Source organism: Perna viridis, chromosome 2, assembly GCF_037379345.1.
Source record: "Perna viridis isolate PV_CMFRI_1.1 ecotype Kerala chromosome 2, ASM3737934v1, whole genome shotgun sequence".
Lineage (NCBI taxonomy): Eukaryota > Metazoa > Mollusca > Bivalvia > Mytilida > Mytilidae > Perna > Perna viridis.
Genome location: NC_142446.1, coordinates 27001094 through 27021155, shown reverse-complemented (window position 1 = coordinate 27021155; position 20062 = coordinate 27001094). Strand labels below are relative to the sequence as shown.

At 31.7% G+C, this 20062-nt stretch overlaps 1 protein-coding gene across 2 annotated transcripts in view; it reads right to left on the bottom strand.

Annotated features, from left to right (window-relative positions):
- Positions 1-3796: 3796 nt before the first annotated feature.
- Positions 3797-20062, bottom strand: part of LOC148624278 (mitochondrial import inner membrane translocase subunit TIM50-like) — a 34136-nt gene continuing 17870 nt past the window's right edge. Inside the window, exons 9-10 of one of the 2 annotated variants that reach the window (XM_088566938.1) lie at positions 7382-7485; positions 3797-4803 (exon numbers count right to left, since the gene is read on the bottom strand). In XM_088566938.1, the coding sequence (XP_088423064.1) occupies positions 4714-4803; positions 7382-7485 (194 nt within the window). In that variant the 3' untranslated portion in view covers positions 3797-4713. Of the gene's footprint in view, positions 4804-7381; positions 7486-17825; positions 18231-20062 lie in introns of those variants that run through there. The other variant, XR_015919653.1, reaches the window with a different exon arrangement.

The window sequence follows — 20062 nt, the reverse complement described above, 5'->3', positions numbered from 1 at the left end:
ATTTCAGTATCAGTAGGTGTTAGAAGCATTCTCTGCATGAAAACATCCAGGCTTCAGTCTAATGAAACTGAATAATTACCTTTAATGCAGTGATAACACAGAAACAAAAAAAATCTTCTCACAATCAATGTCTTATCTCAATGTTACATAATTCTGATGGAGTGATATTGTACAACAAAACTTAATCAAATCTGTTTTTAATTGGAAATTCTATGATTTTAGAACCCAGACAGCGATAATGTCCAAGCCTGCATTAAAAGCAGTATCATAATCATTCTGTTAAAATGACTTCACACCAGTTCTGTGTCTGATAGACCTTAGTAGAGATAATGAAGGTTATTGTGTATTTATAAATAAAAATTTAAAACAAAAGGGCATGGTAAGACCTTTTGGGTATGTGATATTTTTGGCAGGGTGAGATATTAATCTTTCATATACCGGTGTTCTGAATCAATTTTTAAAAAGTTGAATTGCAGAAGATAATCATTTGACTATTTTATGAGGGAGTGGGTTAGAAAGGAACATTAGGAATAATTGTATTTAAAAGTTCAAAATGCATTGAACATGACATGTTAAGTAACAAATATAAATGCCCAAAAATGTCTAGCTGAGAACAATGCAGGCAGTAATGGACTATATTCAAGCTTGTTAATTTTTTTTTATTTGGATGATGAAATAATTGACAAATATGTGTATAACTAGAATGGATATGGTGAATATGTCTAAGAGACAACAACCTCACCGAGATGTCAGGGTAGTTTATGGACAAAATGTAAATATATGTGAACTAAAAGCTCTCAAGAGTCTGGATTGCTCCTCTGAAAACAGATCTGAAGTTTTTAATTGCACTTCAAAGGCAACAGTTCTTAAATGGAAAATTATACATTTTTTTAGAGAGAAGGCAAAGGAAGAATTGTTATATATTGCCTATGATGAAAAATATCATATTTAAAATTTTAATGTAATAAATTTTTAGCTCACCTGGCCATAGGCCATGTGAGCTATTGCCATCACATGGTGTCCATCGTCATCGTTGTTAACAATTTCTTCAAACATCTTCTCTGAAACTACTAAATGGATTTGGATGAAACTAAGATGATTGTTTCTTAGGGTATAATGCACAATATGACCATTTGGATTTTTTATCTGTTAAAAAACATGGCCACCATTACTAAAAATAGAACATAGGGGTGAGACAGCAGATTTTTGCATACATCTCCAAAACTAAGGATTAACCAAATTCTGACACAGGTAAAAGTATTCAGAGTGATGAGATCTATCTGTGGTAAAATTTTGGTGAAAATCAGTTGACCCATGTTGGAGTCATTGCCCTTTTTGGACGTTTTTTGCTGTTTTTGATGTTATTACTTTCAAAAATCTCCTTCTCAGAAACTACTATACAGAAGTCAATGAAAGTTGGTATTTTTGTTTTATAGGGTATCCTTAACAAATGACTGGATATTTGATGTGGTAAAAAACATGGGCGCTGTTTCTAAAAATAGAACATAAGGGTCAGACAGCAGATCTTTGCATATATCTCCAAATCTGTTAGGGTTAGCCAATATCTTTCAATTGCTGAAATGATCCTTACTATAAGGCTTACAAAAGTCTCCAATGGATCAAATGGAATCATAATTGTCGGACAACTCCTTGTTCGAGTTCTTGCCCTTGCAAGGCAAAAATTTAATCAGGTGAACATTTCAGGCTCCTGGGAGCCCCTTGTTTACCATTTCATTGATAGAAAGTTTCACCCTATCTATCAACAAGAAAAGAACTGCCCTTTTCCACTCCATAAAAATCATACAGGCAGTTCCACAAGTCTGTCATTCAGATGAAATAAAGATCAACATTTAAACTCATTCCACTTATTTCATCATGATAACACCCATTTAAACTTATTCCATTAATTCTAATGATAACACTCATTTCAACTTATTCCATAATGATAACACCCATTTAAACTTATTCCATCAATTCTAATGATAACACTCATTTCAACTTATTTCATCATGATAACACCCATTTAAACTTATTCCATCAATTCTAATGATATCACCCATTTAAACTTATTCCACCAATTCTAATGATAACACCCATTTAAACTTATTCCATCAATTCTAATGATAACACCCATTTAAACTTATTCCATCAATTCTAATGATAACACTCATTTCAACTTATTTCATCATGATAACACCCATTTAAACTTATTCCATCAATTCTAATGATATCACCCATTTAAACTTATTCCACCAATTCTAATGATAACACCCATTTAAACTTATTCCATATTTAAACTTATTCCATCAATTCTAATGATAACACTTATTTAAACTTATTCCATCATGATAACACTCATTTAAACTTATTCCATCAATTCTAATGATAACACCCATTTAAACTTATTCCATCAATTCTAATGATAACACTCATTTCAACTTATTCCATCATGATAACACCCATTTTAACTTATTCCATCATGATAACACTCATTTAAACTTATTCCATCAATTCTAATGATAACATCCATTTAAACTTATTCCATCAATTCTAATGATAACACTCATTTCAACTTATTCCATCATGATAACACTCATTTAAAGTTATTCCATCAATTCTAATGATAACACTCATTTCAACTTATTTCATCATGATAACACCCATTTAAACTTATTCCATCAATTCTAATGATATCACCCATTTAAACTTATTCCATCAATTCTAATGATAACACTCATTTCAACTTATTCCATCATGATAACACTCATTTAAAGTTATTCCATCAATTCTAATGATAACACTCATTTCAACTTATTTCATCATGATAACACCCATTTAAACTTATTCCATCAATTCTAATGATATCACCCATTTAAACTTATTCCATCAATTCTAATGATATCACTCATTTAAAATTATTCCATCATGATAACACTCATTTAAACTTATTCCATCAATTCTAATGATAACACCCATTTAAACTTATTCCATCAATTCTAATGATAACACTCATTTCAACTTATTCCATCATGATAACACTCATTTAAAGTTATTCCATCAATTCTAATGATAACACTCATTTCAACTTATTTCATCATGATAACACCCATTTAAACTTATTCCATCAATTCTAATGATATCACCCATTTAAACTTATTCCATCAATTCTAATGATATCACTCATTTAAAATTATTCCATCATGATAACACTCATTTAAACTTATTCCATCAATTCTAATGATAACACCCATTTAAACTTATTCCATCAATTCTAATGATAACACTCATTTCAACTTATTCCATCATGATAACACCCAATGTAACTTATTCCATCATGATAACACTCATTTAAACTTATTCGATTAATTCTAATGATAACACTCATTTAAACTTAATCCATCAATTTTATTGACAACATCCATTATCCCCTTATTTTCAAGAGAGGTAAGGGAAAAACCTCTGAAAACTATAGAACTCTCTGTCCTGTCCCTAGGAACAATGATTTTAAATTTCAAAAAGAAAAGTTTTAAACAAGTTTTCATAAATAAACTGAAGTTAACAACCCAACTGCCTTGGTGGTCTTAAGGTAGTGTGCTCACTTACAGTGTGCAAGGATGTGGGTTTGATCCCCGGCCAAGTCACACCAACATTTGTTTGTTTCCTTTCCTTCTTCAAACAAAATTAGTAACACAACCATTTATTCTCATAAAAAGAAAGCAAGACAATCTGATTCTATGACCATTACTCTATATTTAAAGCTAATTACAAATTGAAATCAAATAATTAAGTCATACAATATAACATGTAAGTTTATTGTCATTTAAGTTTATACACACATTGGAATAAGTTTTAGTTTTCTATGACTGTGACGGCTAAAATGAAGAGTTTGTGAACACTCAAACCTGTTTTTTAAAAATCCTCTATACCATAATTTACACATATATGTACCTTAATTAAAACAGTTAAAATATGTAAAAGATTACTTCTGTATTAGACCAACAGTCTAAAAAGTCCTTTTATGGATGGAGCTTCTTCTCAAAAGGGTTAAAAACAGGTTTGACTGTACAAACAAATGCAACATAGTCATTTTGAGTACATAAACTAAAAATTGCCAACCCACCCAAGGGGATAAGGTGATGACTGAACCAAAAAAATTGTCAAAAAAGGTGAAGCCTTCAAACCATATTCCAAAAAATAAATAACAACGCCAATTTAAATTTCACATTCATCTCATTACATGACCCACAGGGTCAATGAAAATTTTTAGGTCAAAGGCTGATTTGTTAGGTGTGTCTGAAATAAGTTGGATCTGTTGGCAAAAGTTTATACTGAAGAATCTACACACTACATGGATTTCCTTGTCGAGAAAGGAAGCGTTACATAAACTTTAGCTACCATGAGACTACTTTCAAAGTAACAAAACCATATTCTGCAGCCATAAAATCATTCAATTCATTTAACAAATAGTATATTAACAACATGCAAGTTCTAATTCATCCATCATTACACTTAGGTACACAATATTGTGCTCAATCATCATACTTGAGTACACAATATTGTGCTCAGTCATCACACTTAAGTACACAATATTGTGCTCAATCATCACTTTTGAGTACACAATATTGTGCTCAATCATCATACTTGAGTACACAATATTGTGTTCAGTCATAGGTCAAAACATTAACCAATGGAAATGTCTTTGTACATATAAACTCATCGTCTTCCAAAAAGTCTGCTTCCAAGGACAGATGTTTTCTTTTTATCTCTTTCTTGCATGAATTTTGCTTGTTTTTCTTGCTCTTCCTGCAAAAATGAAGGTAAATTAAAAATAATATTTTGCCAATGATTTGTATAACTTATCATCTAATAGTCTCCTTACTTTTACTTATAACCATAGGTTAGAAGCAATGTACAGATATAAATATACTTTCTAAATATTAAATATGAACCAGAAAATGTATCTCTCCTGGTGGTGCAGCTTGATTCAACCACAAATGTTTAACCTGAAAAGTTGAGGGAAATAAGAACATTATGACCAAATATTCGGAATTGTGGTGAAATATTTGACATATGAAAGGTTATTGACATATTGTAATATGATTATCAATAGACAATTAGATGTATCTGTAATACAAGCAGAAAAATGAAGAAAAGCAGGCCATGCCAAACTTGTAATGTCTTTTTTACATTACAGGAGGTCCAGTGACAATGGATTTTTACTGGGCCTCCATTGCTTTTACAGATCTAGCTGTTTTGAAAAAGATTGCCTTGAATTATTAAAGCCACTTTGTGTAAGTCCTAAATATTATCATCTTTCAGCCAAAATTATATTCTCAATCTTTGAAAAGATATTTAATGTTGAAAGCCCAAGTTTGAAATCGTATCCCTACCTACAGTGAAAATTATGAGTTAGGTAAATTAGGCCTCATAATGAACTGAAGCTCAAGTTATTGTCCAAAGGTAAGAAAAATGCCTGTTTCATGTCCCTGTGTGGTCCCTAATTCTTACTTGGCTCAAGTCACAACCTCAAAACTCCATCCTGGTCTTCCTTTTTTTGTTATTGAATCTTGTAGTAAAATTTAAATGAAATTCATTCACTTTTACTCTTGTTATTGTCTGAAAATCAGGATAAAGCTAATTTCAGGTCCTTTTTGGCCCCTAACTCCAAAAAGGCTCAAGTCTTAATCCCCAAACTAATCCCATGCTACCTTTGGTGGTATGGCACTTTGTAATACAATTTCAGGGCAGTCAAGGTATTGACTGAAAATCAGGAAAATTCATGTTTCAGACCCCCCTTTTAGGCCCCTAATTTCTAAAATGTTCAAGCCCTAACCCCAAAAAATCAATCCCAGTCAGACCATTATAGTAGAAAATATTGTGTAAAAATATCAGATATTCCTATGCTTTTACTGGAGTTGTATAGTTAAAATCTATGAAATGCTTATTTTTGCCCTTTTTTGGCCCCAACTTCTAACAAGAGGCTCCCAGGATCCAGAATCTCTCACCTGGTAAAATTTTTGCCTTGCAAGGGCAATAACTCTGTTGTCTGACAATTTGACTCAAGACAACTTTGGCAGGACTTGTCATAAGGATCATTTCAGCAACTGAAATCATTCTATCTATTAGTTTTCAAGATATTGGCTAAAAACTACTAAAAGCATAATTTTTTTGCCTTTCAAGGGTAATAACTCTTAAATGGAGTTGTCTCACAACTTTGATCCCTGGAGACATTTGTAGGCCTTACAACAAGGATCATTTCAGCAATGGAAAGTTTCCTTGATCTATCATAGTTTTCAAGATATTGGCTGAAAACTGTAAAAAAAAAAACATCATTTTTCACTTTTCAAGGGCAATAACTCTAACATGGAGTCGTCTGACAACTTTGATCCTTGGAGACTTTTGTAGGCCATATGATAAGCCTCATTTCAACAATTGAAAGAATTTAGCTAAACCTAAAGCTTTTGAGATATATGCAAAAAACTACTGTCTGACCTGTATGTTCTATTTTTAGTAATGGCAGCCATATTTTTCATCGGATAAAAAATTCCCACTACATTTCTATGCAGAATACCCCAAGAAACATTCATACAAAGTTTGGTTCCAATTGGTCAAGTAGTGTCAGAGGAGTTGATTTTGGGAAGAAATAACATTAAAAGTAGCAAATAACTCCAACATGGCATAACACATTAAAACTAAAATTTATCCACAGATAGATCTCATCATGCTGAACACTCAACCCCGTCAGAATTTGACAAAAACTACAGTTTTAGAGATTATGTGAAAAAATACTGTACGACTCCTATGTTCTATTTTTAGAAACAGCAGCCATGTTTCTTGATGGATCAAAAAAATTTTTTTTGAAAATAACATTAAAAATAGTAATAAAAAAAAAAACCTCAAAAAGGGCAATAACTCCAACATGGCTCAATGGAGTAAATCGAAAACTTGATCACTGATAGATCTCATCATGCTGAGCATTTTTACCATTTCAGAATTTGTCTTAACTTAGTTTTGAAGATAATTGTGAAAAACTACTGCCTTACCCCTACGTTCTATTTTTAGTAAAAGTGGCGATGTTTTTCAATGGATCAAAAATCCCCACTAAGTTCTATGCAGGATACCCCAAGGATCATTCATACCAAGTTTGGTTCCAATTGGTCAAGTAGTGTCAGAGGAAAAGAGTTTAAAAAATGTTAAAGACAACGGACGATGGACACCAAGTGATGGTAATAGCTCACTATGCTAATGGCCAAGTGAGCTTAAAACTGTTTATTAGACATAGGCATTAAAGCTCAAATATTTAAGCATTGACAATTCCATTTCTCTATGAACCATAATATGGGTTTTTTCATAAAACAAAATAATTTTATTGCACAAATACCTGCAGCTTTCTCTGGTTATCCTTAAAAGCTTCTAGTGGGTCATCAAAGTTTTTATAATAATCTAAAACTTCTCTTACATCTTCAACTTTGCTTGCTGCAACAGCTAAAAGTAAAAAGATATTATAATGGTTACACTAGTGCAGGGTTTTTTTCCAGGATTTTGAAAGCTGTAGTCTCTTTCGCATGAGAAAATGAGGACCAATTTAATGGTATATTTTTTATGGTATGGTATGGGAGTATTTGCATCTGACATAAGATATTTCAGAATCATGTTTTATTTACAGCTCTGTTATAAGACATGAAATAAAACTTAAATGTACATGTACATTGCATGTGAATAAAGCACATATTATTTTTTCCTATAACCATGCAAGCATTTTTGCCAGAGAATCCAAATAGCATGCCTGAAATTCAATTAAAAAGAAATTCCCCAGCTTTTAAGAATAATCAAAAATAGAAATTTTATCCCATTAAACTCTTATACATTTATCAGGAGCATACATCCCTGGCATAATTTTAAATGTATTTCATATTTTAAAAAATGCTGTTTTCTGCATTGCCACCTTTTGCAGAAACAAAAATACATCTAGCACAGTGTAGATATACAATTGCCATAACATGCGACATTGCTACATTGCGCAGATGTAAATATTTTCAAATAAGTATTTCCGTATTGCTGCCTCATAAGATTCTATTTTAAGCACAATTTTCAACTGTCCTTTTGGGATCCAGACCAAGTTAATGACATATTTGTCAGTAGTTTTCAATTATATTTAGTATTGGTCCCTGAGGAATTAATAGATAGCATATATTTTCAAGAACATAAATATTGCTGACTTGCATATACAAAATGTATTGACACTGAGGTAGTCACCAAAATTACCCACATTGATGTACAAAAATAAATAACTTTTATGTCATGTTGATACAAATTGATGAGAAGTAAAGGAATTTTCCCAGCAGTAATGAATAGTTATTGGCATTTGAACTTTCACTTGCCTGATTAGTGTAATTGGTGATTTGGTGATTTGAGAATTTTAATTAGGTTGGGGTAATAAAATTGTCACTTTTGCCACTTGAACCAATGTTGGGCTTACAGCTCTTAATGTTTTTAGTACTTTCAAAGATTTCAGGTAACAAAGTGAGACTAGATTTTTTCATCATTCTGAAGTCTTTCATCATTGGCGAAAATGACAAGCGCTAGAAAAATCACTGCTAATGTAGTTAAAGCATTTTTAACATGTAAGGACAACTGTATATGTTAGTTCCATTTAATTCAAGTAAGATCATACCTGTTACACCCAGCATTCTTTTCTGTCATCTTACAAGTCATACAGACATGTAAAAACAGTATGTTCAAATTATTTTAAAATAATTTTTAACATAAAAAGTTGTATGGTAAGATTACAAACATTTATTGTGTAAAACCTCATTTAAGGGGAGACAATTGGCAGGAAACTGTTCTAATGAAATGTAATGGGAATTTTAGTTTTTTTTATATTACCAGGAAAAAAGTTTGATGAATATTTCAGCATATTTTTGATGGTTTTTGTGAAAAACAAATGTGGCCGCATGTATGTTCATTCTTGATCTTTATATATATTGTGTTGTATTGTGAGATACAACATGTATGTCAATATTTTAGATAAACATGGATGCGGCCACTTCCGTTCTAGGCAAAAACCATCGAAACTAATGTGCAAAAATACAACAAAATGGAAGATTTCACTAATATTGTGTTAATTTTTCCTGCTATTTGGTCAAAATCATTCATGATATCGCCAAAATCGATTGAGATGCATTTACTACAACCATTATCCTTTCAAATAAAGTAACTAGTATAGACCATAACAAATCTTTCAAAAACGTTGAAAACTGGGGCCAAAATAGGGCCTTACTGAATCTACTTTAGAAGAAATTATTATTTTTTTTTTTTTTTTTTTTTTTTATTTCGGATGGTTTGCCAAATAGTGAAATTCACCATAGAATACACTTAAAGTTGGCTTTATTAACTTCAAGTTTAAGGCTCATCAAATCAAGTTTGGTGACTTATGCTTCTTATATAAAAACTCTAAAGTATGTTCATTCAATGTCATATTCCAGGAATCTAGGAAAATTTATCTAATTAGGTATAATCTACCTTAAACATATTTTATTTGTAAATTAACAAAAAGGACTGGACATAACTTCATACTTCCTCTCCTCAATACAAATCTTATATTAATCTGATCATGATAAATCACAAGGTACAAGAATGTGTAGAAGGAAAATTCAATATATCTTACATGTATAAAAAAAATCTTTTAGATATCATGATTTCTAAAAATAGTTACATTATGTTAATAGGTAAGTTCACGATTTCTGCAATTGTTCCATCAGGTAAAGATAGATCAGATAAATGATATAGTTTGTATACAGGGACATTCAAAGAAATAATGACATCCTTCTTCAACTTCATGAAGCTAGATCAGTAAGATGGATTTAATTTAGAAATGATGCTGAACTAAATAAGTGAGTAACAATAATATTTAATTTACATGGCCCAAATGTCAAGTGTAAATCACCAATCTGCTACCTAAACTATTACTTTTTGCTTTTTTGAAAAAGCATTTCTAATACTGTGAAATTACTCCACTATCTAATTGCAGCTAGAAAAAAAGACTGATTAGTGACAAAAAGTCTGCAAAACTGAAGAATGATATCATCACCATATTGCAGTGGATAATTACTTGGGCTCTGAACTTTAATCAAAACTAGTCTAGTTAAGTAGTCAAGAAGGTCTAATATTCCCAACAAATTTACAGAATAAAGTCTCTATTTTAAGTGAAATAATGTAGTCTTTATACATGTACAATACGAGGTGTTTCTGTCTGAAGTTTTGAACAGCACCACAACTATTCTAGACTTCAGATATGTATTTAAGCAGAGGTCTTATGTAAACAATGCATAGCTTTTTCCTAAATTGTTTCTACATAACTGGTGTTTTAATTTTCATTGCAGTACATTAAGATGCTTTTGCACACATGATATAATCTTTCGATAAGTGTGGCCCTTTAACCCCTTATGACTAAAAAACTGTAGGAGATGTCTGAAATGGGTATACTAAACACTTATTTTACTCTTTAAAGCCTCTTTTCTTCGCAGAACAGTAGGGGTCAGTGACCCCATTTTAAATAGCAAGCCTCCACTAGCCAAAAGTAACAATAAATCAGACTTATGGTTTACTACAACTAAAGTTATTGTAAGGAAACAAAGAATTAACAACAACAGTATCACAGCATTAATACAACCACAAAATTGTGGTCGAATAAAAACTTGGGTACATACATGTAGCACTAAACTCAATTTATCTTTTAAATATCATTATACTGACATGCTTTTAAATAATTCAGAAACATTTTCACAAGAAGTAGAGCAAATTCAATCTGCAATAAAAGAAATAATTTCTTATCTAAAATTGAAACTTATTAAAAGTACCCTTGGAGGCCTAAGACAGAGGCTACTGAAGCAGAGGTAACTTGACATGAACTGGAAGGGTAAGAGATCTGACAGAATAGAATATATTCATAACAGTAATCAATGATGCTAGAGCTTCTCAACTGTCTTTCTTTTTTATGAGTGTAAACTGTAATGGCGATGTTGTAACCTTTCAAAACATGCAGTTTTCTGACAATAAACAAGCTTTGATGTGATTTGTTTACATACTAAATATCTGATATTTAAATAAAAAGACAAAAAAAGTTATGACTCATACAAAATTTTGTATGGTATTTTGCCAAAATTGTGTATGTTATTTGACCTTGGAGTCAGAGGTCAAGGTCAACGCTCACCCACTCGACAATATTACACTCCGCCTTGGTGTGATACACTTACATACCAAATATCAGATATGTAAGTGAATACAAAAATGTTATAGCCCAGACAAAATTTTGTATAGTATTTGGCCAAAATTATTACAGAATAATATTAGGAGTCTAGGTCAAAAGACAAAAAAAGTTATGGACAAATTTTGTATGAAAAGCATCAAGAAGAAAAGTCTTAATTTGGGGGGGGGGGTCATTTCTGGTCCAGATGAGCAAAAACAAAGATAGGTTACATATTTTTATTTTTGATGTGTTTCAGTAGAGAGTTCCTGCTTTACAACCATGCATGTATTTAGATATCTTCTTTCTTGTCTTGGCAAAACAGGTCTGAACATAAATTATTTTAACATAATTCAAAATGTCCAAATTTACAAAATTTGGTTGTTATAGTTATCAGATTCTTTTGTACTTTATGGTAAATCATTGTACTCAAGACATATTTCATTAATATAATTATGTATTTTGACAAATTTCCACCAGTTAATATAAAAAACTACATTCCAACAGTGATATTTTTGTGATTTTTAAGCCCAAAATTGGTGGTTGCTAAGGAGTGGCTATTGCTATGGTAACAGTGAAAATATTTATCAATTTTTAATATTTTAATGTTTTTTCCATTATATACACCTGATTGAAAGTCAATAAGGTTCAAATATCTGACATCAATAAATCACCCTCTGCATGATTCTTACGGGGACTGCTACTTAATACCACAAAATATAGCATGAGATTATTTTTAGAGGTTGTGAGTTTTGGAACTATGGGCCAAAAAGGTTTCAAACTGAAACTGATCATAGGGATTGTGGTCTCAAATGATTTGGAAACTGCTTATTTTACTAATTTTTGATGGAGTTAATTTCAAGTTCTAACTTACTGGTTCAAAATTGCAAATAGTTTTCTGTAAATATTCAAACATTTTTGTCATAAATTGGAAGTACAAAATGTGCTTACTACATTTTTCTATTTCTTTAGTTTATCTCATGTGTTTGTCTTGCCACTGCCTAAAATATTGATGACGTAATCTGTGCATGAAAAAATTAAATTAACTATTATTTTTTAAATCAAAAAATCTTTTCCAACTACCGCATAAGAAATTTGGAAGAATTTGGAAAAAAAAAGTAATATCTGTTACAAACTTTGAAAAACAAGAGGCTATTGAAGAGTCTGAATCACTCAACCGGAAAACCATGCCCCATTAACTCAGTAAGTGAAGGTAACAGGCTGTGTTACCATATTTGATAAAAACATTGAAAAAGCATATATTGATGAATGCTGTACGTTCAATTGAGTACCTTAGGCACTGTAAAATTTTGGAAATGCCTTCAGAGTGTTTCTAGAACCTCTGGAAAAAAAATTAAACAAGCCACCCCCAACTATTGCCAGTGACTCATGTTAATTGTACTCATTTTTGTAACATTTCAAGGCACACCGTAACTATGTACCCTTTGTAACGTCACATAATTATTACATTTATTAGCTGTGAATACATTACGTTTTGAGTTGCATACACTCATTTAGAGAGCTGCATATATATCTTTGTTATTCATGTTTTACGAAGTTTAACACAGTTAATATATCCGTGACGCCTATGCCCTGTTGTCCCACCAAAGCCTGCTATATATTTACTGAGAAAGAACATAAAATGAAGTTGAATCATGGCTAAAAATCTTCACATCTGTTCTATGCAGGATGCCCAAGGAACATGGGGTCTCACAATTTTAATCCCTGGAAACTTTTGTAGGCCTTACAACAAGAATCATTTCAGCAATTGAAAGTTTCTTCAATCCATCATAATTTTCAAGAAAATGGCTGAAAACTATAAAAAAAAAAAAAAAACCATCATTTTTCACTTTTCAAGGGCAATATCTCTTACATGGAGTCATCTGACAACTTTGATCCTTTGGATAAACCTAATGGTTTTGGAGATATATGCAAAAAAGTACTACCTGACCACTATGTTCTATTTTTAGTAATGACAGCCATGTTTTTGTAAGGATCATAAATTCCCACAACGGTTCTATGCAGGATACCCCAAGGAACATTCATACCAAGTTTGGTTCCAATTGGTCAAATAGTGTCAGAGGAGAAGAGTTTTGAAAAATTATTAATGACGACAACGAACGGCAAGTGATGGCAACAGCTCACACGCCCTTTGGCCAGGTGAGCTAAAAATTAGCAGGAAAATGGACGCCCAGAATGATCTTTTGTCATCACCATTCAACAAAAAACACCTAGTATCCTTAAGAAGAAATCTGAGCAACTAGTGAAATGGTCATAAAATGGCAGCCAATTTGAAAATGGCCTCCTAAAAATAATTTCTATATGATTTGCTGCCTGTTGTAGGATCTATGACCCCTGAAACAGATTTTTTTTGTCATTTTAATGTGTACAACTCTCTGAATCCAATTGCAACAAAATTTAATAAAAGTTGGCATAATTTTTTTAAGGGTTTCCTCCACTAACTTATCACTTAAAATTTTTCATTAATCAAGAAACATGGTCATCCTTACTAAAAATAGAACATAGCAGTCAAAATGCTTTTTTTGCTATTTTTTCCATAATTATTGAAGAATAATGAAAATGAAAGCTACCCACAAGATAAACATGATATTCTGGCAGTATTGAAAATTATTATTTTTAGGAGGCCATTTCCTAACAATTATGGCGATATATGCAAAAAATTGCTGTCTTACCCTATGTTCTATTTTTAGTAACAAAGGCCATATTTTTTAACAGAGTCAGAGGAGAAGATGATTGAAGAATTGTCAACAACAACAACAATGGATGCCAAGTGATGGCAATAGCTCACATGGTCTGATGGTATATCCTCAGTCAGAATTTTGCTAAATTCAATGGTTTTTGAGTCATTTGCAAAAAACTGTATTCTGACCCCTATGTTCTATTTTTAATAACAGTGTTCATGCTTTTTGAAGTTTCAAATTTTTTAAACAATCAGCTTACAGGATTTTAATGAACAACCAAGCCAAATTTCATTCCATTTGGTCAAGCAGTTTCAGAGGAGAAGATATTTGAAAAAAGCTAACAACCACAGATGACTGCTGCAAAGTGATGACAAAAGCTCACACGACCTTTAGGCCAAGTGAGCTAAACATTTAATCATTGTCCTAAACACGATTCCCATCTTGAATACACAGGTTTACTTGGGTAACATTTTCATTTGAAAGAAGTACATAGGGAGTACCTGAATCTTACATTGGTCCTAGGTAACCTGTATGAATATCCTGTTTTACACGCCAAACTTCTACTTTATGTCTGAGTTGATCTATGGATATCTCAAAGTCTCCAGTCCAGTACATTTTGAGATAACAAAAATTGACTCTTAGTAATTTTATTAATTGAATCTATTTTTAGCTTTCATTTCCTAAACTATAATATAAATGAATAAAGCTGAATTTCAATATCTCATGAAAACCTATACTGGTTTATTGGTATGACTTGTGCCATTGCTTTCATTACCCGGCTACGGTAGCGTCTGGTACCGGCAGAATAAAATAAAAGCAAAAAAAAAATCATGAGGAAAAATCTAGTAAATAGATAACTAAGATCATTCTGTCTGTAGGCTACGGGTATGTCTCCAAATTCGCGATCTGTTTAGTGTTTATTATTGTTTATAAGGTGTAATACCACTGTTTCGGAAACCAGTCGCCTGAACATACAAGAAAGTAGTTCGTAATGACACGAAGTATACAAATGTCATCTGAAAGCTGAATGAATCAGAATACTCTAAAAACTTCATTTTCTTTATTCAGTGTAGGGTAAAACAATTTTGAACAAAAAATCTAGGCCCCTTGAAATGGCTAAATTTCAAAACGAAAGTATTGATTTCAGCACCTGTCTACTTTCACTTTACCATTCTTTCTTAGAAGGCACATAGTAATGGAGACCAGAAATAGTGGCATGACACCTATAAAATTGGTGTCCTTGTCGAGGTCCACGTCGGAATCTAATTGGTAAAGTGCTTTCACCTACGACAATTTAACATAGTGTCAATTAATAGAAAGCAATCACCGATTATTTGTGCGGAACAAAAAAGGTCTCTTTGCCCCATAGGCTTCTATAGTATACCTTAAATTTCATGATTTTTTTTTAAATACACAAGCAGTTTCAATCTAACTTTTGACCATGTTTTTCAATTACGGAAATGTCAAAAATAATTTTTAGGTCCATTTTAGAAAAAAAAAAGGCACGAACCAGGACAGGTCAAACTAAAAATAGACTTTTTCTACTTTCACTTTTCAGTTCATAAAATAGATCCCTTTTCTGAAGCATTATTTTTCATGAAAATACTGTTTTTCCACAAAAACAAGTTTATTGTGTCATAGCTTGATATTTACCCTGTACTTTTGATGAAAAATGATAGCCATTTGCCAAGAAACAAAAACAGGAAAAGGCAAAAAGGAAGTGCACTATATTTTATAGCCTCCATGTTTTGACGTACACCCGCTCAGGAATATGTAATACAAGACTGATACCAAAAGCTAAACACAGGTGAAGATTCTATGAAAACGTATTAAAAAAATGCCGTTCATATTAGGAATTGCCCCTTACCCGTAATTTTCCCAATATTTGTTGTGATTTGTGCAGACAAATGCAGGAATTTTTAGTGTTGACAACGAGTCAACACGTGAAACAAACTTTAACATATTAAGATTTAAGGGACTACCATTCAATTCTGCGGGGAGGGGGAGTTTTGGCAAAAATGTTCTGGCAACCCTAAATTTGAAAAGAACATGTCTGAACTTTGCTCACAAGAATATAAGAAAAATATTGGATCCGAGATTCAACACTGCTATAGATATTAATAGAGAATTAATACATTGTAATGTTTAAAAAAATCTGTCTGTCTAAAAGTCAACCAAACTAAAATTGCAGGCCTTGTTCTTTTTCAAAAGCAAAGAATTTCTTATCAGACTATGATTTTAAGACCAACATTTCACAATGCAACACATGCAATTGCTCTACATGACATAGTAATAATTAAGCAATAAACAACAACGAAGTTTTATTATGAAAATAATCAGCACTAGGAACCACCACATGTTATGGAATTTCATTTAATAAATGTTTAGTTTTGTTCCTATGCTTTTATTTCCATGTGTTAACAAGTAAATAAAAGCCTAAGAACAAAATATGACAGGTATCAAAATTTCATATAAAATGGCATAGTATTAAACAGTCAACAAAGTTTATCAGCATTAGTCTAGAAATGGATCTGGATATCAAGATATATCTTGATTTCAAATTCATATATTTTAAACAAAACTGCAGCAAATATTGCAGACTTAATCCAATATTTTCAAGTTAAAATTTAAATCTCAAAATGGTTAATATCCAGGAGCTTCCGGGGGGCTATGCCCCCCCCCCCCTGGACCACCCACCAAGGCATTGCCCTGGACCCACTGGGGGTCTTAAGCGGCCCACAGACCCCTTGCCAAATTTATTTGGTACCTCCTACTTTCTGTAAAGTACCTCCTGCTTGAAAAATTAATGAAACCCCTCTTGCACAGTATTTTTTTCTTCTAAAACTGGTTTCTACATGCATGCAGTCAGATAAACAAGTAATAAAATTAAGATTAATCAAATAGTCAATTGTATTGGAGATATTACATAATCAGGGCTTAGAAACAAATTATTTTCACTTTTATCACAAAGTCTTTTGTCATAAACTCTGTATCATTTGCATCACATGTAGCCCATCATGGATAGCTAGTGAAATTTATTGGACTGATTACAGGTATGGTATTTAATGCAAGAAAATTATAACATGCAATTCATATTGAACTTGTTAAAAAAAACAATTAAATTGCAAGCATTACAGTATGAATAATAATGAATTCTATTCTAAAAGCTTCCTGTCTACCCTGAAATGGTTTTTGCCATAAATGGATTGGAAGCAAGTCATTCGGAAAACTCTAGTTTCTCAAACACAAAAATAACCATCATGTTAATATTACAAATTTCAATCTGCTGTTTACATGCTTTATGAAGTAACCTCTCATCAGCAGCATTAAAATCAAATGCATAAAAGATATATATCCAAAAAATAACTGCATACAAGAAATACTCAAAATCAAAACTGTTGAAACTGGAAACCTTCCATTACGCAAGTTTGTGTTAAAAATTACCGGATATGTTTGTCACACTAAGATTTTAATAGCTTTGGTATGTTGGTAGACAACTTCAAGGTAATGTGTTGTGAATAAAGATGGCTTCCTTTGTCTTAAATCTGACCCAGAGGTCAAATCTTGTGGGTCTTTTTCTTTCTTAATGCAACAAATTATTAATTTTATTAATAATTATAAATTTATTATTTAATGTTTTTTATTTCCTATTTTGAAAGAAGGCTTCTGATCACAGGTTATAAAAGAACACCTTTAAGTCTATAGTTAGTGACCTTTGACCTTGAAATGGTGAAAAAAAAGAAAAAGATTTCTTTGCTATCAAGACTAACACTTTCTCAACTAGGACAAAAATTCTTCTATGAGCCACAATCTTATAATAACAAATTCATATATTTACATATAATAGTTGTTGAAATTTCCAAGAGATGTACACTTACATTGATTTTTGATCCTGCTGATGTCTGATGCAAGTTAATAATTTATCTGATTTTATCAGTTGTTCCTAACATGATGAAAGGTTAAAAGCTGTAACGATGGTTATAATCAACTAATAACAAAAGGAACTAGACATATCAATCACATGCTGGTCAATCTTATCATTGTACAAAACTTCTTTATAACTATGATTACTCCCTGCTTAGATACTAGTAAAGCTGTAATGGCTGTTAATGATGAGTTGAGTTACATCTTTGAATGCTATTACATTTATCAAATTTGTTAATATCTTATTGCATGAACCATTCAACTTAACATAAGTTCATGTGGTCTCTATTGAATTTCTGTTGCTGATATACAGGAGAGCAGGAACTTCAATGCCAGTGAAACTTTAAGGCAGCTCCATTCTAAGGATACATCACCAAATGTAAATCAAAAGCACTCATAACTTTCTCCATTCTATAAATAACCTTTATATAAATTTATGACAAGAATAGAGAATAACAGGTTTTTTTTAGAACATTAGGGCACTATAAATACCACCTCCATCATCTTGCATTATATAACAGTAGACATTCTTACATAATTTTAATCATCATTCCAATAATATGATACTAAAGCATCTGTAATGCTTGCTGGTTTGTCCACAACCGTCTGTAATATATCAAGTATTTTGTGAGGTTATTGATATCATGTTCCATCATATTTCCCCTTTAAAACTGAACAACAGATTAATAAATCATTTGTATTCAAAAGTGAAGTAAACCACTTACAAGTTCTTCTTTGTTATGTAATGCATACTAAGATTAAACATGTATAGTTCTAAAGTCCGATAATCTCCCATTGGAGGCATTAAACAACAAGAAGTTCCATGCTTTGTCATTCTATGTATACCCAACTCTTACACCAAATTTGAAATCAATCCCTCCAGTGGGAGCTAAGATTTTTGTGACAAAATTTCCATAAGGTGACAAATGGATTTGTACCACGAAACAGGAAGTTGACAACAGATAGCACCCATAATCACTTACAACATTCAACCCATCTATTTAAAGCCTCACACCAAATGTGAGATCAATCCATCCAGTATGAGTCTAGATTTATTTCCCCATTGAAGCATTTAACAACACTAGGAGTACACCCACTTTTACAGTAAGTTGATAATGGACAGCAATCAAATTGATTTCAACCTATGCCCCATCTAGATAAAGCTACACACCAAATTTGAAATCAATCTATCATATGGGAGCCAAGATATTAGCACCTAAATTGGAACACTGAATGACAGACCGAGTGACATATAGACAATTTAATTCTAATACATTTTGTTGGGGTAATTATATTCCATCAACAGATCTGCATATAACAGTAAAATTTCATCAAAATTCATAGAGCAGTTATGTAGTTGCACTTATAAGATATATGGACAGACACACTAAATTTTTATAAGTAAAATAAAGAGCTTGGCCCAATGTAATATGATACAACTGTAACAAGTTTAACTTGTGTCAAGTGTGAACACAATTTAAGTTTTTGATGCACTTGAACTTAGAATCTTACTGTTTATTATGGGCAAAAAAAAGGGTTTAGACAAATTATTGCACAAAATTTTGAAATAAACCTAAAATTAAAAGAAGTTCTGCTTAAAAGGTGCTCATCAAACACCTTTGTCTTTGATTCCTCAAAGAAACATCAAAATCAGATCAACAATTAACTGTTTCTACCATTTTAGTTAATTCTTAATGAAAGCAGCTTTTTGGCCCCTTAGTACATTCATGATTCATAAAATACAAATAACAATTGGACAAGATTTTGCACAAGCAATTTGAGGTGATATATGCACAAATTGTTAGTTCCTCTAGTAAGAACAATAAGTGACAATTGAAGGAATCTCAGCAGTATCTAAGACAAATTTATTTGTTTGTAAATCAATAAATTTACAGTTTTGCCTTTCCCTATCATATTTTATTTCTTTATTCAAGGGTTATAAAGATAAACAGGTTGCTTATTGTCTGCTTCAAGTTTCTCGGCAGTTGCATTCACTTGGTTTTGAATGTAAAATTAGAATTAAATAATGACATTCTGACTTATTCTCTGGCACATGATTGGTCAATGCTACCATGGTACTTAGCATAATGTAATCACAGAAAGGCACAAGTGACTCAAAACTAATGATCTCCACATCATTCTGTCAAAGATTTTTTAAGTGAAAAATATGGTGAAAACAGGGGAAGGAATT